General features: G+C 40.0%; 2 protein-coding genes across 6 annotated transcripts in view; both read right to left on the bottom strand.

Annotated features, from left to right (window-relative positions):
• The window catches only part of KDM5B (lysine demethylase 5B), an 80951-nt gene that overhangs the window by 38697 nt on the left and 19916 nt on the right, over window positions 1-22338 (bottom strand). For 3 of the 5 annotated variants that reach the window (XM_024246692.3, XM_024246702.3, XM_024246719.3), the window contains exons 2-5: window positions 10220-10297; window positions 7739-7861; window positions 6226-6396; window positions 12-146 (exon numbers count right to left, since the gene is read on the bottom strand). In XM_024246692.3, the coding sequence (XP_024102460.1) occupies window positions 12-146; window positions 6226-6396; window positions 7739-7861; window positions 10220-10297 (507 nt within the window). Of the gene's footprint in view, window positions 1-11; window positions 147-6225; window positions 6397-7738; window positions 7862-9308; window positions 9328-10219; window positions 10298-22338 lie in introns of those variants that run through there. The other 2 variants (XM_063716669.1, XM_024246695.3) reach the window with 2 other exon arrangements.
• LOC129048375 (cytochrome c oxidase subunit 7C, mitochondrial-like) lies at window positions 153-2750 on the bottom strand. The gene has a single exon (XM_054522979.2). It carries the CDS (start codon window positions 508-510, stop codon window positions 319-321), a length of 192 nt encoding a protein of 63 aa, XP_054378954.1. The 5' UTR covers window positions 511-2750; the 3' UTR covers window positions 153-318.

The following is a 22338-nucleotide window of genomic DNA, read 5'->3' as shown; positions in this document are numbered from 1 at the left end:
GAGGCTCTTACCTCTGCTCTCATGCGTTTTGCTCGTCGGGCTGGGGGGCACGTTTCCGAAGGCTGCACAGACTGCCTCTGGGGAATATCATGGGGTTTGTACTCCTTGTCCTTAGTGTCTGTGGTCAGGTTTGGCTTCTGCAAACACTGGAAATAACAACTGTGCTGATAAATTCCCTCCTTTTGCTTTTTTTTCACATCATAAGTTTCTTGACAAACATATCTAGTATGCCACATGAGTTCGAGTTTGATCCACTTCCAGAGGCTGCACCTCTTAAAATACTCTTCATATCTGTTAAATGGAGGAACTGAAACACCCTTATGATTTAAGCAGTTGGTGTCTTACTACAAGGAAGGGTGTAGCAAATGCAGATCCAAAGTACAAACACATCTTAGCTAGTAACGACCACTTGTTTTCCACTGAAAATGGCAAATTCTTCCCAGGGCCCTCCTCATAGTGGCTCCTACGGACCACAGAGGTTGTGAACCTCCGGATGCTCTGGCCCAACATAGTGCTGCTGGAAGCTCTGCAAAAGGCGCAGAGACCAAGGACGGATGAAATGGCGGCACCTCACCAAGACCTTTTTTTCACGACCTTGTTCCCCGGTGTGCAAGGACTAAAAGGATTCCCTCCTTTTTTAATCTTAGAGAGTTTCAGTGGACTTTTGTAAGGTACATTTTACAACTATTTATGTAGACAACAGGCCTACAACTTTTAAAAATCTAAATAAAAATAAAGACAAGTCTGCAGTTACCAACCACATACATACATCTATACAGGTTTAAAACATTAAAAAAAATTTTTAACAGGTGGTGTTGCTTTGATTTTTCATTGCTGACATCATCAGGTTACAACAGGCCATAGCAGTCTCAAGGCATTCCCAATGAACCACTTGGAATTATTTGTGCTTGTGACTGTCAGTTAATAGAAGGTCCATATTGTTAGAAAGGCCCCTTATAAGCTCCCAGAACAATTTTCCATATTAAAAATATCTCATTTTTAACAAGTGTTTGGAATAAAAAAAAAATTAGGAATCCAATATGTTTTCTAGATTTTACAACTGTATAGTTTCAGATACAACTAGCAAAGTTATCCAAAGATATCACCTGAATTGAGAAAACAGGTCATTAAGTAGTCTTCCTCACTAGGGTTTCCATTTACCACAGTATATCCCTACAGAGTCTAACTCGCAAGGCAAAGATCAACGGGTAGCCCACAGCAATAACTTTGGTTCTGATCAGAAATGCATCTCTTCTTGCTTTGGTTTTTCTTTTTAGTTTTATTCTAAGCTGGCTAAAGGAGGGTATTTAATGCCAATATAACATTAACACGACAAAATATTGCCACCGAAGCTAATATGAATTTCAGGTAAGCACTACTTTTTCATAACAAGACCCACGAACATCACGAAAAACCTTTGTAAAAGTAAGTTCCACAAGTAACCCTCTAGGGTGTGTTATAGCAGCTATATCTGGAATGAGATACATGGAAATAACAACCTTCCTGAAGCACTAACACTATGGGCACAGTTACTACCATAGAATCTCACTAATGAGATTTGCCCCTTTCCCCCTCACATTTGCAGAAATACAGAGACTGGGGGAAGAACAAAATAAAGTACAAAGCAACAAAATGATAAAATTGATTTCTCATAGTTAAGAAATATTATACTATTAAAAACTGACTCATTACTCGTTAACAAGTAATAAATCTACCACTGGTAAGAGCGCCCTATAAATATTAAATATTCTGCTCATTCTATTTAAACCTACATATTGATTTGATCCAGAAAAGTTAACTATTATATTCTTTTTTTTTTTTTTTTTTTTTGAGACGGAGTTTCACTCTTGTTGCCCAGGCTGGAGTGCTATGGTGCGATCCAGACTCACTGCAACCTCCACCTCCCAGGTTCAAGCAATTCTCCTGCCTCAACCTCCCAAGTAGCTGGGATTACAGGCATGTACCACCATGCCTGGCTGATTTTGTATTTTTAGTAGAGACGGAGTTTCCCCATGTTGAGGCTGGTCTCTAACTCCTGACCTCAGGTGATCAGCCCGCCTCAGCCTCCCAAAGTGCTGGGATTACAGGTGTGAGCCACCGTGCCCAGCCTACGGCCTATTATATTCTTTTTTTTTTTTTTTTTTTTTTTTGAGACAGAGTCTCACTTTGTCGCCCAGGCTGCAGTGCAGTGGCGCCATCTCGGCTCACTGCAAGCTCCGCCTCCCGGGTTCACGCCATTCTCCTGCCTCAGCCTCCCGAGTAGCTGGGACTACAGGCACCTGCCACCACACCCAGCTATTTTTTTGTATTTTTAGTAGAGATAGGGTTTCACCGTGTTATCCAGGATGGTTTCGATCTCCTGACCTCATGATCCACCCGCCTCAGCCTCCCAAAGTGCTGAGATTACAGGCGTGAGCCACTGCGCCCAGCCACCCGGCCTATTATATTCTTAATAGTCAAGCATTTACATTCTGAAAAAAGTTGGTCAGGCGCGGTGGCTCAAGCCTGTAATCCCAGCACTTTGGGAGGCCAAGGCAGGTAGATCACTTGAGGTCAGGAGTTTGAAACCAGCTTGGCCAACATACTGAAACCCCGTCCTTACTAAAAATACAAAAATTAGCCAAGGTGGTGATGCACGCCTGTAATCTCACCTACTCGGGAGACTGAGGCAGGAGAATCGCTTGAACCGGGAGGCATACGTTGCAGTGAGCCGAGATCATGCCACTGCACTCCAGCCTGGGTGACAGAGCAAGACTCTGTCTCAAAAAAAAAAAAAGAAAAGAAAAATTATGAGACAAATTAAACACCCAACAATTGAGAGAAACAAATATTCTGTTTTTTAAAAAAATTTGTATAGAACATTGCCTTCTATTCTATAACAAGTCCTCAGCTGAGCATTTAGAGTATGTTTAATGAAAGCATGCACAGGGGAATAAAACCTGTTCATCATCTAAATTAATCCCCTTTATGTATCCAATGTACCTTCTATTTGAGACACAAAAGTATGAGTGATTAGGAAAATACTAATTAAGCTGAATGACATAAATTGTATTAAGCAGATGATCACAAATTCAGATGCTATATACGTGGCTCCTATCTCCTACTAGTTAGTCTCAACGGTTCCATCATCTATGGTCAGCTTGGTTCTGTAAGGATTTTGCAGATCTAAGAAAATCATGCCCTGTAGTTTTTTAGAATAAATATGAAGAGCTTTATTATTTTGTTCCAAATCGCAATTAAAAATACACACGATATGGTTTTATATCTAATGTTATTAACATACAGATGCTAATTTTAACCTTTACTTGAGAAACTAGGACTTACAGGTGATTAATAACATCATCATGCCATAAGCACATCATCCCAAAGGCAGAGCAATCCCTTAAGACATTTAGAAAACATGATGATGCAAGATTGAGGCCTCTGTTCCACTGGAACAGTGTATCAACTTTTCTCAAGCTTCCTAAAATTTAACTTACACCCTACTTCACCCTTTTGCAATAATTCCTTTACTGTACACCTCTGTTTTTCTTAAGTATATGTTCTTCAATTCTTCTCTCCCTAATAACTATTTCAAAAATCAGAAATAGTTGTAAAAATTTACATACAAGGAATGTTCATCATAGTATTATAATAAAAAACTAGAATTGACCTAAACATTCTACTATAGAAGACATCAAAATAAAGTCTGGCTATAAAAAACGGATTGCCGCAGTCATTAGAAATTGCATTTTCAAAAACTATTCAATGATACGGCAAATGCTCATATGATTAGTAAAAAAACCTAAGATGCAATGATGTATATAAAGAGTACACTTCCAATTTGTGAATGTATGCATAAAAATAGCCGTGAGAGAAATAACAGGTGGAAGGATCAGGAGTGATTTTATATTTGCCATACTTTCCTCCTATGTTTTTAAACTTTCTACAAAGAATGTGTATCACTTCCTAAAACATACTTGGCACAGAGTAAGTCCCTCACAAATATCTACCTATACTGTAGATGCAATGTTTACAAAAGGGTACCTTTAAATACTTATTCCTTTCAGACCCCTTGATTGTATAAATACTTAAGTGCTTTTTAACCATAAAACTACATTGTCTTTTTAAGTATATAAGTGACATGTTTCTAAAATGTTACAACCCACAAAGCATCATTAAAGGGACTCTCTCTCCCTTTATTCACTATAACTTCCATACTTAGGAAGAGTTCAAGAAGAGAAAATTAATCTACTACAGGCAACTGTATCTAGATCTGACTATAAGAGGCAAAAAGGTTCCACATTCAACATTCTATTTTTTATTTTTTATGTTTGTTTATTTATTTTTTGAGACAGTCTCATTCTGAGTCTCGTTCTGTCACCCAGGCTGGTTTGCAATGGCACGATCTCGGCTCATTGCAACCTCTGCCTCCCGGGTTCAAGCAATTCTCCTGCCTCAGCCTCCCAAGTAGCTGAGATTACAAGCGCCTACCACCACATCCAGCTAATTTTTTTTTTTTTTTTTTTTTTTTTTGTATTTTTAGTAAAGGCGGGGTTTTGCCATGTTGGCCAGCCTGATCTCAAACTCCTGACCTCTGGGGATCCACCTGCCTCGGCCTCCCAAAGTGCTGGGATTATAGGCATGAGCCACCGCACCCAGCCTATTTTTTATTTTTTTAAGTTTTTGTTTATTTTTTTTTTTTTTGTGACGGGGTCTTGCTCTGTCACCCAGGCTGGAGTGCAGTGGCACAATCTCACCTCACTGCAACCTCTGCCTCCTGGGTTCAAGTGATTCTCCTGCCCCAGCCTCCCAAGTAGCTGGGACTACAGGCACGCACCACCACACCCAGCTAATTTATGTATTTTTAGTGGAGACAGGGTTTCACCATGTTGGCCAGGATGGTCTCCTTCTCTTGACCTCATGATCCGCCCACCTTGGCCTCCCAAAGTGCTGGGATTATAGGTGTGAGCCATCGTGCCCAGCTCACATTCAACATTCTAAACAATTTCATCCATGGGCTCACTAAACATTCACATAATGTATTAAAAAAAAAAAAATTTTTTGAATGTCAGATTGGCTACTTTCTTCTAGGCTAAAAAGTGTTCACCTGGAATCAATAAGGGAGAGAGGGAAGAAAAACAAAATCTACTGGATTTAAGCATTACAGATGGTGTGTTTGTGTGTGTATAGTATTAGGACGAGACTTTGTTTAGTGATTTACCCCTCAAAAATTATGTTATTCTCTTCCTACCTCTCTACAGCACAGAAAACAATTCTTAAAGTTATAGGGCTCACTGCTATAGTCCTAAAATAACTCAAAGGGTGTGAATGGATAATGACACCCTTCTTCTTTCTACCAAGGCCTGGAAATAAATGGGAAGCTTTTACAGTACTGTTTTACCTAAAAGTTTTTAAGTGAATAATTTCACAAATACCATTTTGTCAGAAATGAACATGGCTACATAGGAATTACTAGAAGAGGAACCCATTAGCTATGTAGCATTATAAAATCCCCTTTTACCATATCAACATTCTGACAATCTCCTCAAAAATCTCAGCTGGCAAAAGAGAATAGGTAGGCAAGTTATTTCACAGCTTATACCTTCATATGACAGCCAGGAATACTTTAGCTACTTTAAATTTAAAGAGAATGCAAAGTTGTAACAAGTAGATAATAATCAACTCCTCAGCTTTGGACAGTAAAAAAATTAATTTCCTCCACAATCTTACTCATTCCAGAAACAAACTTCTAAGTATAGCTGCTCTCAAAGCAGAACAAAAACACTAGCGGAAAAAAACACAAAACAAGGTCTTCTTTTTTTTTTTTTTTTTTCAGATGGAGTCTCAGAGTCTCGCTCTTTGCCCAGGCTTGAGTGAAGTGGCACGATCTCGGCTCACTGTAACCTCCACCTTCTGGGTTCAAGCGGTTCTCCTGTCTCAGCCTCCCTAGTAGCTGGGATTACAGGCACACGCCACCATGCCCAGCTAATTTTTGTATTTTTAGTAGAGACGAGGTTTTGCCATGTTGGCCAGGCTGGTCTCAAACTCCTGTCCTCAGGTGATTCACCTGCCTTGGCCTCCCAAAGTGTTGGGATTACAGGAGTGAGCCACCGCACCCCGCCAAAACAAGGTCTTCTAAAACAAGGTCTTCCAAACACAATCAAGGCTTTTTCATTTCCCTGAAAAGACAATGTACCAATAAGTAGTAAGATAAAACAGGTTAAGGCTAGCCCCCACACTTACCCTTAGGCTGTCTCCGGACAGGAATAAGTTATAGGGGTTGAGGATTCGTTCATAATGCCCTCTGATATGTGAGCCCACTGCTTTGCCAGGAGCAAACCCCATCTTGGTAGCAATTTTGGTCCATTTTCTATCCTTGCAAACAACTGCAAATCCACCTTCTTCTGCAACTAACTGTTAAAATAGCAAAATTAGAGACAACTATACGGAAGTCACTTCTAATCACATCTAAGTATGACTCCAAGGGGAAAATGTTCTTGGCTATGGTTATCTTTTAAAAACATGTTTTGCCAATCAAATATATATATATACATATACATATATATATACACACACACACATATATACACACTATTAATTTGAAGTTAGAAATTTTAAACATCTCTCTTGACAACATGGTCCATAAACATTTTGTCCCCTCTAAGCTAGTTTTCACACCCCCAAAGCAATCATGTGGAAAGAACCAGGTTACCTAAAACTAAATCTCTACCAAAGAAGGGACTGTAATACTTGGTCTTACTCTGGGCTCTTAAATAAGTCTCCAAAAACTAAAGACTAGGATGCATGCCAGCATGTTTGATGGAAAGAATGTAAATTTCAGAATCAAATGGGCCTGGTATTGAATTATGGCTCAGTTTCTTTTTTTTTTTTTCTGAGACGGAGTTTCTCTCTTGTTGCCCAGCCTGCAGTGCAATGGCACAATCTCAGCTCACTGCAACCTCCGCCTTCTGGATTGAGGCCATTTTCCTGCCTCGGCCTCCTGAGTAGCTGGGATTACAGGCATGTGCCACCAACACCCAGCTAATTTTGTATTTTTAGTAGAGACGGGGTTTCAACATGTTGGTCAGGCTGGTCTCGAACTCCTGACCTCAGGTGATCCACCGACCTCGACCTCCCAAAATGCTGGGAGTACAGGCATGAGCCACCACGCCCGGCCATGGCTCAGCTTTTTTTAGCTTTTTTATCACCCTGAGCCTCAGTTTCCTTATCTGTAACAAAAAGAAATAGCTTGCAGAATTTTTGTAAAGTGTGAAAATGAGAAAAACAGGTGGCAGCAAAATATTCCACAAGGCTTCAAGACCTGATGATCCTCATCACTCAACTGACTTGAGAATCTCATTTCACACATCTCAAAAAATAAGTTTATTTGTTCTTTCTTTTTTGAGACAGGGTCTCGCTCAGTTACCCAGGCTGGAGTGCAGTGGCGCAATCACAGCTCACTGCAGCCTCCACCTCCTGGGCTCAAGTGATCCTCCCTCCTTAGCCACCCAAAGAGCTGGTACTACAGGCACATGCCACCATGCCTGCCTAATTTCCAAATTTTTTGTAAAGACAGGGTTTCCTTATGTTACCCAGGCTGGTCTCAAGCAATCCTCCTCCCTTGACCTCCCAAAGTGCTGAGAGTACAGGCGTGAACCACCTGGCTGAGCAATAAGTTCCTTTTTAAGGCAAAGAAGATCAAATTCATTCTGTTAGTAAGATTATAAAATAAGTAAGATGGTCATTAGCCCTTTACCTTATTAAGCTGAAATAAGTCCAAGATCTTCCTCTCCACATGTGGAATTTTCAGAGTACTTCCCTGTAACTCCCAGTACTTTGCAATCTGGTCCAAGAAATTCAATTTTACACGAGTTTGGGCCTAAAAGACAAAGAATTGAGTTTTCATCTCATTTAGCTTATTTTAAAGCTCCTATTATCTGCCCATGTGATATTTTCTTTCACAGAATATTTAAGTACAATACCACTTAAAAAAATTTTTTTTTAATTTAATGCTCTTTCAGCAAAATCATATAATACCACTTTCTAAATTCAATGAGAAACAGCCAAAAATACACAAAATAAAGCTGGTTAAATAATTATACATGGCCGGCCGGGCACGGTGGCTCATGTCTGTAATCCCAGCACTTTGGGAGGCTGAGGCGAGCGAATCACAAGGTCGGGAGTTCGAGACCAGCCTGGCCAACATGATGAAACCCCCATCTCTACTAACAAAAATCAGCCGAGTGTGGTGGCACATGCCTGGAATCTCAGCTACTCAGGAGGCTGAGGCAGGAGAATTTCTTGAACTCAGGAGGCAGAGGTTGCAGTAAGCTGAGATCACACCACTGTACTCCAGCCTGGATGAGACAGTAAGACTCCGTCTCAAAATAATAATAATTATACGGCTGAGCGGTGGCTCATGGCTGTAATCCCAGCACTTTGGGAGGGCGAGACGGGTGAATCACGAGGTCGTCAGGAGTTCGAGACCAGCCTGGGAGACATGGTGAAATTCCGTCTCTACTAAAATACAAAAAATTAGCTGGGCGTAGTGGCAGGGGCCTGTAATCCCAGCTACTCAGGAGGCTGAGGCAGGAAAATCACCTGAACCTGGGAGGCGGAGGTTGCAGTGAGCCAAGATCATGCCACTGCACTCCAGCCCAGGTGACAGTGCAAGACTCCGTCTCAATAAAACAGAAAAATTAAAAAAAAAAAAAATTATACAGGTGGTAGCTCCCACCTGTAATCCCAGCACTTTGGGAGGCCAAAATGGGCAGATCACTTGAGGCCAGGAGTTTGAGACCAGCCTGGCCAACATGGTGAAACCCCATCTCTACTAAAAATACAAAAATTAGCTGGATGTGGTAGTACACGTCTGTAATCCCAACTACTCAGGAGGCCAAGGCAGGAGAATCACTTGAACCTAAGAGGCAGAGGTTGCAGTGAGCTGAGATTGTGCCACTGCACTCCAGCCTTGGCGACAGAACAAGACTCTGTCTCAAAAAAAAAAAAAAAATATATATATATATATATATATATATATATATATATATATATAAATAAAATATATAAAAAAATTTATATTATATATAAAATTTATATTATATATAAAAAAATAATATATATATTATATATACACACACATACATTAACTCAACAAAAATTTAATTCAGGCTGGGCATGGTGGCTCATGCCTGTAATCCCAACACTTTCGGAGGCCGAGGCAGTCGGATCACCTGAGGTCAGGATTTCAAGACCAGCCTGGCCAAAATGGTGAAACCCCATCTCTACTAAAAATACCAAAATTAGCCAGGCTTGGTGGCACACACCTGTAATCCCAGCTACTTGGGAGGCTGAGGCAGGAGAATCACTTGAACCCAGGACGCAGAGGTTGCAGTGAACCAGGATAATGCTGCTGCACTCCAGCCTGGGCGACAGAGCGGGACTCCATAACAAAAAAAGTAAAAATTTTAATTGACTGTTAAAAAAAATTTAATTCAGCCCCTACCACGTGACAGACAAGGAATTAAACACTCAGTAAACCTTCCTGTGACGTAAGTAGGCACTCTGAAAGGAACTTAAGTAGTACTGTAAGCACAATTCCATATTACTGTTTAAAATTATATGGCAAGTAAATAAGCTTTTATATGCCCAGCTTTGGGAGGCAGAGGCAGGAGGATCGCTTCAGCCCAGGAGTTTGAGACCAGCCTGGGCAACATATGGAGACCTCATCCCTACAAAAAAAAATACAATTCTGTGTGTGTGTATCTTCACATATGTAAATATATATATATAAAATATAGGGTCTTGCTCTGTTGCCCAGGCTGGAGTGCAGAGTGCAGTGGCACAACCATGGCTCACTATAGTCTTGACCTCCCAGGCTGAAGCAATCCACCCACCTCAGCCTCCTGAGTAGCTGGAACTACAGGCACACACCATCACACCTGGCTAATTTTTTAAATTATGTTTTAGCAGAGACAGGGTCTCGCTATGTTGCCCTGGCCAACCCTCCTGCCCCAGCCTCCCAAAGTGCTGAGATTACAAGTGTGAGCCACCATGCCTAGCCAATTCGATATTTTAAAGACCTGTTCTCTACAGAAAGAAATGTTCTTATTTGCTCAAATACAAATCTAAAAACAGATTTACAATGGTGATTCTGTAACAATTTTAATATATCGTAATAATTTCAAAGACAGTCCCCCTGGAATACAGGCAAACAGAACAATAGTGAAGACATTACCTCCAATTCATTCAGTCTCTGGATACGTGGCGTAAAATGAAGTTTATCAACATCACATGCAAATGGTGGCTGCCAATCCTAGGAGAAAGCAAAGGCTCTTATTAGAATAACTTATAACCATTTGACATTTAAAAATTTGTTTTAAAATTAAAACCCAGGTTAGGTAAATCTTTTTCTAACCAATCAAACAAAATAGAACACAGAGTAGTGGTTTCTCAACCTTTTGTCCATGAGAGCAGCAAAATATGTATGAATACCCTTTCCCAAATAAATGATATATCACATATACACCTCTCCCCACAAGCCTTCCCACTGAGCAATGTCACTGAGCCTATAAAAAAAAAAACACACTCATTTAGGCAAAAGACACTTTGACTTCTGTATTACCATAGAAGTATCTCATTTTTTATATAACAGCTATATATCTATAACTTTAAAAAACAAATTTAACCTTCCAGTCACATTAACTTTTAATTTTTTTTTTTTTTTTGAGATAAGGTTTCACTCTGTTGCCCAGACTTTTAAGTGCAGTGGTGTGATCACAGCTCGTGGAAACCTCTGCCTCCCAAGTATCTGGGACCACAGGTGAACACCACCACACTCAGCTAATTGTTTAAGGTTTTTGTTAGAGACGAGGTGTAGGTACATGTATTGCCCAGATCAGTCTTGAACTCTACGGCTCCAATGATCCTCCCACCTTGGCCTCCCAAAGTGCTGAGATTACAAGTGTGAGCCACTGAGCCTGGCCCACACTTTTCTTATTAAATAACTTTTCTTATTAAATTGAGGGTAAATTCTACAGTGGTGTCAGGGGGAGAAAAACTGACATCCAAATCCAATTTTAAAAGTCATCCTTGGCCGGGCAAGGTGGCTCAACCTGTAATCCTAGCACTTTGGGAGGCCGAGGAGGGTGGATCACCTGAGGTCAGGAGTTCAAGACCAGCCTGACCAACATGGTGAAACCCTGTCTCTACTAAAACTACAAAAATTAGCCAGGTAGGGTGGCAGGTGCCTGTAGTCCCAGCTACTCAGGAGGCTGAGACAGGAGAATCGCTTGAACACAAGAGGGAGAGGTTGCAGTGAGCCGAGATCATGCCATTGCACTCCAACCTGGGCAACAGAGCAAGACTTCATCTCAAAAAAAAAAAAAAAAATTGTCCTTAATACGTATACTCGTATAGACAACTGTTCTCTAGAGAATTTTCCTATCATGGAAGAACTGCCATCATGAGGAAGTAATCAGACAATTAAAAAAATACATATATATACACACACACACATATATATGTATGAATTGTTACCTACAAAGGGAGAAAACTGGAAATGAATGTCTACAACAAGAGAACAGCTAAAGGTATAAAAATGTGTTAATAGGTTTCAGTCTGGGATAATGATGAAAGGGTCTGGAGGTAGACAATGGTGATGGTTGTACAGCAATGTAAATGTACCCAATGCCACTGAACTGTATCCTTAAAAATGGTTACAAAGGCAAAAATTTAATTTTATGTACATTTTAATATTTTAATACAACGAAAAAAGCAAAAAAGGAAAAATGTACCCTGTAGTATAGATCTTTTATTTATTTATTTATTTACTTATTTATTCACTTTTTGGAGACAGAGTTTCGCTCTGTCACCCACGCTGGAGCACAATGATGTGACCTCAGCTCGCTGCAGCCTCCGCCTCCCGGGTTCAAGCGATTCTCCTGCCTGAGCCTCCCGAGTAGCTGGCATTACAGGCATGCGCCACCACGCCCAGCTAATTTTGTATTTTTAGTAGAGATGGGGTTTCACCATGTTGGTCAGGCTGGTCTCAAACTCCTGACCTCAGATGATCCGCCTGCCTCGGCCTCCCAAAGTGCTGGGATTACAGGAATGAGCCACCACACCCAGCCTAGATCTCTATTTACTAATGTGGGAAGATTTTCCCTATATATGTTAAGGGGTCAGGGGGGTGGAACAGGCTTTACAGTAGAAAAATAAAACACTGGAAGGCTATCTAGAGCAAAAAGGCTCACAACGGTGGTTGTCCTTAGTGGTAGGGTTATAGGTAATTTTACATCCTTGTTTGTTTTAAATATAATCCAAAATACATTAAATATTTATTAAATAATAAATGTATTATTTCAGATTGTATGAATATATTAATGAGGAAATTCACAGCCTTTAAACTCAATTTTATACCAAGTTTATCCTAAGAAAACAATTCAACCGGCCCGGTGCAGTGGCTCACACCTGTAATCACATCACTTTGGGAGGATCATGAGGTCAGGAGATCAAGACCATCCTGGCTAACACAAAAAATTAGCCGGGCATGGTGGCACGCGGCTGTAGTCCCAGCTACTCGGGAAGCTGAGGCAGGAAAATGGTGTGAACCCAGGAGGCGGAGTTTGCAGTGAGCTGAGATCGCGCCACCGCACTCTAGCCTGGGTGACAGAGCGAGACTCCGTCTCAAAAAAAAAAAAAAAAAAAAGAAAGAAAGAAAGAAAGAAAACAATTCAACCAGCGTTGAATGGCCAGGCTCACTGGATCACACCAGTAATCCCAGCACTCTGGGAGTCTGAGGCAAGCAGATCACCTGAGGTCAGGAGACCAGCCTGGCCAACATGGTAAAACCCTGTCTCTACTAAAAATACAAAAAAAATTAGCCGGGTGTGGTGACACATGCCTGTAGTCCCAGCTACTCAGGAGTCTGAGGCAGGAGAATCGCTTGAGCCCAGGAGGTGGAGGTCACAGTGAGCTGAGATCATGCCTTTGCACTCCAGCCTGGGCGACAGAGTCAGACTCCGTCTCAAAAATAAATAAATAAATAAATAAATATAAAATAAAAAATAAAGGAAGAAAAAACAAAATACATGAATGAAATTAACTGCAGCATTACATTAGGAATGTACGATTATTATGGTATTACAATAACACTGAATATTATATAGCATTTAAAAGTGCTAGATTTATAAAGAGTTCATAACAATCAATAAGACAAAATAATAACTTACAGAAAAATGGGCAAACTGTATCAACAGCCAAAAGGGAAAAATGGCCAATCGTAAGACTGGCGCCCAACTTCACTCAAAATTCAAGAAATATACAAACTCTCATTGTTTTTACCTATCAGATTAACAGCGCATGCCTTGTGACCCAGCAATTTTATTTTTATTTTATTTTATTATTATTATTTTTTGAGATGGAGTCTCACGCTGTCACCCAGGCTGGAGCACAATGGCATGGTCTTCACTCACTGCAAGCAAGAACTGAACATCCCGGGTTCAAGCAATTCTCCTGCCTCAGTCTCCCAAGTAGCTGTACCACCATGCCTGGCTAATTTTTGTATTTTTAGTAGAGACGGGGTTTCACCATGTTGGCCAGGCTGGTCTTGAACACCTGACCTCAAATGATCCACCTGCCTAAGCCTCCCAAAGTGCTGGGATTACAGGCGTGAGCCACTGCGCCTGGCCGTGACCCAGCAATTTTCTGATAGGAATTTACAAACATCTATTACCACTCACAACCACCTCGATATAGGCAAAAGGAAATTCACTGCAAAATTCCTTCAAGTTAAAATGTAAGCATCTATCAGTAGAGAAAAAGCTAAATAAATGTTGGTATATCTATAACCAACAATAAAAATCACTCAGCTATAATAAAAAATATCTAGATGTTCTAAATATGGAAAGATACCCAAGCTTCAATGAGTAAAAAACTAGAACAAAAACATGTATTAGGTTGGTGCAAATGTAATTGCAGCTTTTGCCATTACTAAAAAAAAAAAAAAATACATATATATGTGGCAAAAGCTGTAATTTTGCCATTACCTACATATACATATGACAAAAAACACAATTACGTTTGCGCCAACCTAATAACATTGTGTTGAATTTTACATATGCAGATTTTAAATAATATCACAATAATAAGGAAAAAAGAGGCTTTTTTAACATTTCAAATTTGTGCTGTTGGAACTTATCATTATAGACTGCTTTTAGTTTAGAATAAAAATGAGGGCCAGGCACAGTGGCTCATGCCTATAATCTCAGCACTTTGGGCTGCAGCGCCAGGAGGATCACTTGAAGCTAGCAGTTTGAGACCAGTCTCTACCTGTCTCTACCAAAAAATGTAAAAATTAGGCATAGTGGTGCAAACCTGTAGTCCTACCTACTCAGGAGGCTAAGGCAGGAGGATGACTTAAGCCCAGGGGTTCAAGTTTACAGTGAGCTATGATTGTGCCACTGCACTCCCGCTTGGGCAACAGAGCACGAACCCAGCTCTAAAATAAATACATAAATGAAATTTTGTTTTGTTTTAGTGATAACAAAGACTTCAGTAAAAATGCCTGCCGGTGATGCATGATAAAATGTTAAGCTAAAAAGCAAAGGTAATATGGGTAGGCCTTCAAGTGTTTAACATAGTTGTACTGCCTTTTTATGGTTAATGTTTTAAATGTCAGTTAAAAAATACTATACTTTGTTAAAGTTAAAAAAAACCTCCATCTCAAGTGAAAAAGATTAAAGTCTGATTTATTTTTGTTTAGCTCAATAACTAAAAGCTAAAGTAATGTGTTTAATTTGTACAGAACACATCCTAGCAAAAAGAAATCACACTGCTTCTTGATATTCTATGGTAGGCTAAAAGGAAGAGCCTTTATATTGCTCAGAGCTTTGCTTCTAGTGTGTTATAAAAGCTGTTGGTTTTCAGAAATGAATTGATCTGGGTTAAGGTGAGATCAAAAGCCTATCAAAAATAATGTGTCAGAATATAGAAGTAAATGTTCAAATATTTAGTCTTAACATACTTTCAAAATGGCCTGAAAATTTTAACAACTAAGACTTACAGGTGATATATAATGTTATTCCCTGATTGATCAGATAATATACCTTCTAATCCCAAAACACAATTATAAAGATATTAATTTGATGTTCTCAAAAGCCTGTATATTAAAGTTTTACAAATTAAAATGAGCTTCTATCTATATATGAATATATACACAGTATGCTTATTTTAGCCTAAAGCTAAAGTGAATCCTGAAAATGATTCATCAAATGGAAATTAGTACATATCTGTCAATAAGGATGCTCATATAGTGGGTATAATATGTTTAAAACTAAAGAAATAGTTGAGAAGATCATTTTTGCATGAAAAATGGATCACTACAAACTCTGTCATCTCTTCTGGTTATAAAGAATGAGAGAAGAGATAAATGTCATTCAGTTTTGGGACATTCACTGTCAGCTGCAAAACTAGACTCCAATAAAAAAAATTAAATTTATTTGTAATGTTCACTATCATATGGAACTAAAATACCTTTGGCAAAGTCTGTCCACAATGGGACACGAATTTTTTTTTCTTTTCATTTTAAGTAGAGATGAGGTCTCGCGCTGTGTTGCCCAGGCTGGTCTTGAACTCCTGGGCTCGAGCAATCCTCACACCTAGGCCTCCCAAAGTGCCAGGATTACAGGTGTGAGGCATGGCAGAAGCCAAGCCATGACTTTTAAATGGGGGGGTAGGGGAAGCCATTATGAAAGGTAAATACAAGAGATCATAATAAAGCTTCTAAGGTGAAAATTTTGAAAAATAATCTTCAAGTTATGTAGCCAAATAAATAATCCAAATCCCCACTTAGAAACGTTGTGATAAAGTTTAACTTGATGCTTAATTGTCTAAAAGGAATATAATGTAAGCTGGCCAAAAAGTAAAACTTGTACTCCCTACCAATAAAACTGATCATAAATCACTTTTTCTAACATAAAACAGCCTTTTCATACTAACTAGATGTAACAAGAATTTGTAGATTACATGCAGTTCCATATAAATTCCTCGCTGAGATTATTTTAATTTCCTTTACTTTCAAAACTTGAAAGTAAGCCAGGTGTAGTGGGGTTCACACTTTGCGAGGCCAAAAGGGGGAGGGCTGCTTGAGCCTGAGAGCTCAAGACCAACCTAGGGGCTGGGCGTGATGGCTCATGCCTGTAATCACAGCACTTTCGGAGGCCAAGGCGGGCGGATCACCTGATGTCAGGAGTTTGAATCCAGCCTGGCCAACATAGCGAAATCCCATTTCTAATAAAAATACAAAAATTAGCCGGACGTGGTGGCGCATGCCTGATAAAATACCTCTCTCATTCTTTATAACCAGCTACTCAGGAGGCTGAGACAGGAGAATCACTTGAACCCAGGAGGCGGAGGTGGCAGTGAGTGGAGATTGCGCCATTGCACTCCAGCCTGGGTGACAGAGCAAGACTCTGTCTGACAAGAAAAGAAGAGAAGAGAAAAGAGAAGAGACCAGCCTAGACTGGGAAACATATTGAGGCTCTGTCTCTACAAAAAAAAAATTAAGTTAGCCAGGCATGGTGGCATGCATCTGTAGTCCCAGCTAATCAGGAGGCTGAGGTGGGAGGATTAATTGAATCCAGGAGGTCAATCCTTTAGTGAGTCATGATCATGCTACTGCACTGCAGCCTGGGTGACAGAGCAAGACTGTCTCAAAAAAACAAACAAAAAAACTTGAAAATGGTTTTATTTTAACCCTTACAAGATAAAGTACAAGAACCTTATTATTTAAAAGTTCAGGCCGGGTGCAGTGGCTCATGCCTGTAATCCCAGCACTTTGGGAGGCCGAGGCAGGCGGATCATGAGGTCAGGAGATCGAGACCATCCTGGCTAACACCGTGAAACCCCGTCTCTACTAAAAAAAAATACAAAAAATTAGCCAGGTGTGGTGGCAGGCGCCTGTAGTCCCAGCTACTCGGGAGACTGAGGTAGGAGAATGGTGTGAACCCAGGAGGCGGAGCTTGCAGTGAGCCAAGATCACACCACTGCACTCCAGACTGGGGACAGAGCGAGACTCTGTCTCAAAAAAAAAAAAAAGAGAGAAGTTCAATTAGTTTCCTTAGGACTCAAAAATGTATTCCTTAGGAAGGCAATTAAGTAGAATGTTGAAGCTTCAAAATCCTCAGAGGCCTGAGAAACATCAGGTAAACATTTTCCTCAGTGCCAGCATTAACTTAACAACAACTAAAAGCAGATTTAACTGAGAGAAATGTTTAAAAAATAAAGTCAACCACTGTGAGAACAACTTTCAAAAGATGCTGAAGATTTTTCCAAAAAATGCCAGGAAAATTCACTCTGTAGAGGATCTGCTATTAACATCCACATATTTAATATATTAGAATACTGTTTTTATCCTTCTAATTATAGAAAGGCTGTCATTTTGAGATCTGATAATTGGCAAAATGAAAAAGTATATGCTCTACAGAGGCTACGAAAGTTGGCTCTAACTCCCTGCAGACAAAACCAATTAGAAATCAGTGTCACAAAAGCACATTCTTGTTAGTTTACCAAGAATAACATCAACTAAGGACCAAAGCATTGCTTTAATTGTATATGTTCTATGAAACCCAGTCATCATAGAATAAATACACTTGCAAGTTAGCAAATCTTTCAGGCGAGGATGACAAAATTTAACTTTAATATAAACATCAGAATAACAGATATATGAAACATAAAAGAACACTTTCTCATCAAGTAAATGGTTTTAGGTCAGTAATATGCCCTTAAAACACCTGCACAAATGCAAAAGGTAGAACCAGGTCTATCACAACCATTGTAAACTCCTATAAAAGACAAGCAGAGTTAACTATTTATGAGAGCCCCTGATGGAGTCTAATTGCCACTCACTGATAGGTGTCTATCAGAAAAGTTTTGTACGACAAAGAATTGCATTCAAGGTCTTCCAAACAGGGCCAGGAGCGGTGGCTCACGCCAGTAATCCCAGCACTTTGGGAGGCCCAGACAGGCCTTGAGGCCAGGAGTTCAAGACCAGCCAGGCCAACGTGGCAAAATCAAGTCTCTACAAAAAATACAAAAATTGGCCAGCCATTGTGGCGCACACCTGTCATCCTAACTACTCAGGAGGTTGAGGCATGATAATTGCTTGAACCTGGGAGGCAAAGACTGCACTCCAGCCTAGATGACAAAGTGAGAGCCTGTCTCAAAAGAAAAAAAAAAGTACAGACTACCTTTTAGGACTATGGTGAGAACTGATTTTACAAATATAAAGGTTTTTTTCATTAAATTGTAAAGTAAAAGTAACAATTATAATTATGTTAAGTTCTGACCACTGAAATATGAATTTTGCTATACAAAAAGTGCTGCAACCTCAACTTTCAAGGAGCATCTGACCTCTAAACCTTACTTACCTTTAAGGACCCTATCCTTCCAGTCTAACCCTAGTTGGCATGTAATTGTCAACTAGCACATTTTATCATAGCCACTTTAACACAGGTTAAAGGCCTCCTCTGTATTTCCCCATTTTAACCTCCTCTATATTTTCTCATTGTTATTTCTCCGGTGGTCATTTTTTTTAAAACACAGTGAGGCCATTTACCTTTACCTTGTACATCAAAATAGATGTCAAAAAGGACAGATTCTCAAGTCACACTGCCTGGGTTCAAATCCTAGTACTACTGTATGGCTTTGTACTAGGTTAAGTTCCTTGTACCTTACGTATGTGAATAAAGGGATAATTGTGAGAGTTAAGTAAAATAATACAGGTAGAACCCTTAGACAACATTTACTTTACTTTATTTAAGTAAATGGTCAAAAAATATTAGTTTTGGGAAGGTGTGGTGGCTCATGCCTGTAATCTCAGCACTTTGGGAAGCCAAGGCGGGCAGATCACGAGGTCAGGAGTTCGAGAGCAGCCTGGCCAACATGGCAAAACCCAGTCTCTATTAAAAATACAAAAGTTAGCTCAGTGTGGTGGTGCACACCGGTAGTCTCAGCTACTCAGGAGGCAGAGCACGAGAATTGCTTGAACCCAGGAGGCAGATGATGCGGTGAGCAGAGATTGCACCACTGCATTCCAGCCTGGGCAACAGAGCAAGACTCCCAATTAACAACAACAACAACAAAAAAAAGTGCTGGTTTTTCTTAGGAAAATATTCATGTTGCAAAGCTTTCGTTTCCAAGTGGCCTAATGCAGGCTTGTTTTTTGTTTGTTTTTGTTTCTGTTTTTTAAGAGACAAGGTCATCCAGGCTGGAGTGCAATGGCATAAACTTGGCTCATTATAGCCTCAATCTCCTGGGCTCAAGTGATCCTCCCACCTCAGCCTCCAGAGTACCTGGGACTACAGGTGCACACCACCATGACCAGCTAATTTTTTTTTTTTTTAAGAGACAGGGGGTGGGGGGTCTCACTATGTTGCACAGGTTGGTCTCAAACTCCTGGCCTCAAGCGATCCTTTCCACTTTGGCCTCCCAAAGTGCTGGGATTACAGGTGTGAGCCACCACACCCAATCCAACCTTGCTTTTTAAAATAAGAGCACATATTGTTAGATTTCCATGCTTAAAGAGCTTCTAAGATTTTTTTTTAGATATATAGTTCAAGGGTAAAGGCAGACACACTGAGAGTAGAGCTGCTGGGATGGCAATGGAATTGAACTTGTATACTGTAAAAGTTAACACTGTAGCCAGCAAACCTAGGTATGGTTCCATGATAGCAGTATTTCACATTTATTAGGTTGGTGCAAAAGTAATCGCAGTTCTGCCATTAAAGCAAAAATGCAAAAATGGCAAAAACCACAATTACTTTTGCACCAACCTAATACCATGCCATTTCCTGTGTGCCCACTATACAAAACTTCTTGACTGCATGTTCTCTTACTGGGGGCAAAAGCTAAGCAACAGAATAGATTTAAAATAATTTTAATACAAATGTAAGGCTTATTACTGAAGTTTTAGAAAATACACATATTGGCCGGGCGTGGTGGCTCACACCTGTAATCCCAGCACTTTGGGAGGTCGAGGTGGGTGGATCACCTGAGGTCAGGAGTTCGAGACCAGCCTGACCAACATGCAGAAACCCCGTCTCTACTAAATATACAAAAAGCTAAGATCTTAGACCAGCCTGACCAACATGGAGAAACCCCGTCTCTAAATATACAAAAAGCTAAGATCTTAGCTCTACTCCTACTGAGTCATTTCTTTGCAGAATCAAGTTTCCCTTTTTTTTTTTTTTCTTTTTGAGACAGGATTTTGCTCTGTCCCTAGGCTGGAATGCAGTGGCACAATCATAGCTCACTGCAGCCTCAAACTCCAGGGCTCATGCAATTCTCCCACCTCAGTCTCCCAAGTATACATGCATGCCACCACATCAGGCTAATTTTTTAAAGAAATTTTTTGTAGAGTCAGAGTCTTGCTATGTTGACTAAGTTGGTCTCAAACTTTTGGGCGCAAGGGATACTCCAACCTTTGGCCTCCCAAAGTGCTGAGATTACAGGTGTGAGCCACCCATCCGACCAAGTTTCCCTTTTTAATACTGCAATAACTCAACGTTTTGTCCTTAGGAGTCCTTTAAAATCTTAAAAATTGAGGACCTCAAAGAATGTTAATTTACATGGATTGTATCTATAGATTATCACATTAAAAATTAAAACTGAAACATTTTAAAAATGAGTTAATCTCTTTAATCTGTAATGCATTGTATTATTTTGCAAATCTCTTTAATGTCTGGTTTAATAGAAATAAACTGGGTTTTAATTTCTTCTCCAATCAGGTGTGGTATATTGTTTTGGTTAAAAGTATGTGAAGTAGGCCGGGTGCAGTGGCTCACACCTGTAATCCCAGCACTTTGGGAGGCCAAGGCGGGTGGATCACGAGGTCAGTTCGAGACCATCGTGGCCAACATAGTGAAACCCTGTCTCTACTTAAAAAAAAAAAAAAAATACAAAAAATTAGCTGGGCATGGTGGCGGGCGCCTGTAATCCCAGCTACTTGGGAGGCTGAGGCAGAATCACTTGAACCCGGGAGGTGGAGGCTGCAGTGAGCCAAGATCACACCACCATTGCACTCCAGCCCGGGCAACAGTGTGAGACTCTGTCTCAAAAAAAAAAAAAAATTATGTGAAGTAAATCTGGCTTCTCACAGATATTTAGTTGAAAGGGGGGAGTTTTCTTGGATCCACTGAAAGGGTCTTGGGAACCCTCCAAGGGTTCTCGGCCCACACCCTGGAAGTAACTGCCCTATTGAACGCCCTGCAGATCACCCCATACAATCTGTCCTTCCAAAGAACTCTTTCCATCCAGATTTAAAACACAGCCCCTTCAAGTGTATTCTCCATTCACTAATAGTGATTTACTGACCACCTATTTTTACAATGTCAACATTTTTAGAAAAGTTATACCTGGGTCAACCCAGTCTTCCCTAAAGTCCTATCACCAAAAAGACCCTGAAAATACCAATGCAATCATGTGGACTTTTAATAGTCATTATTAAAAATAAGTACCAAGGAATGAGAACTTGTACTATAACTTTTACAGATAGGCCACGGTGAAAGCTATCAGTTTTAAAGAACTTGTTTCAAAGATTATTTTAGCTTCTGAATATTAAATACTTGGGAATGCAAAGCACTGTTTCTATGGAATATTATTAAATAAAAATATAGTAGTAATAAAGGGATATACCATGGCATTTACTGTTTAAGCATTAGTCACATTAAATTCCTCTTTCACCACTTTTAATAAAACTTGGTAATAATAATGATCTGTATTGTATTGGTATTGGTATTGGTATTGGTAGGTCCTCTAAACAGGAAAGCATTATTTCTTTCATGTCAATCACAGACATTTTATGATACTTCAATCACTGAATGGGATGAGAAGAAATTTCAGATCCTTCCCCCTACATCAATTATAATTGGTGCACATATTACTTCAGCATGCCTATACCAAGCCATGCTGTAATCAAGTATATGTAATTTCACAGTTTTTCCAAGGAGGTTTTTAGTAACCAGTTTTCATTGTGTTTTTTTCCATACCTAGAATCCAGGGAAGAAAAAATTGCTGGCAGAAAAGTGAGGCTGCCAAGGTTAAGAAAGGATTACATACTTTAAAAAGATTCCGAAAATGATCTGTCTGTCAGGGGGAAGGGATTTGGGAAAGAGGTTGGACTCTGACCCCAACCTTGCCTAAGCAACACCCAAACCTACCTGGGCACTAAGGGCAGGGGAAGCTTAAACATCCCACACCCTAACTTTAAGGCCTCATTAGATCTGTAAACACACGCCTGGAGATTCAACATCAGGGTCAGGAAACGATCAGAAGTGAGACTAAAAATCAGTCTGAGCC

Source organism: Pongo abelii, chromosome 1 (assembly GCF_028885655.2).
Source record: "Pongo abelii isolate AG06213 chromosome 1, NHGRI_mPonAbe1-v2.0_pri, whole genome shotgun sequence".
NCBI classification, from domain to species: domain Eukaryota; kingdom Metazoa; phylum Chordata; class Mammalia; order Primates; family Hominidae; genus Pongo; species Pongo abelii.
The sequence above is the reverse complement of the archived record's forward strand: the minus strand, read 5'-3'. Positions and strand labels throughout refer to the sequence as shown.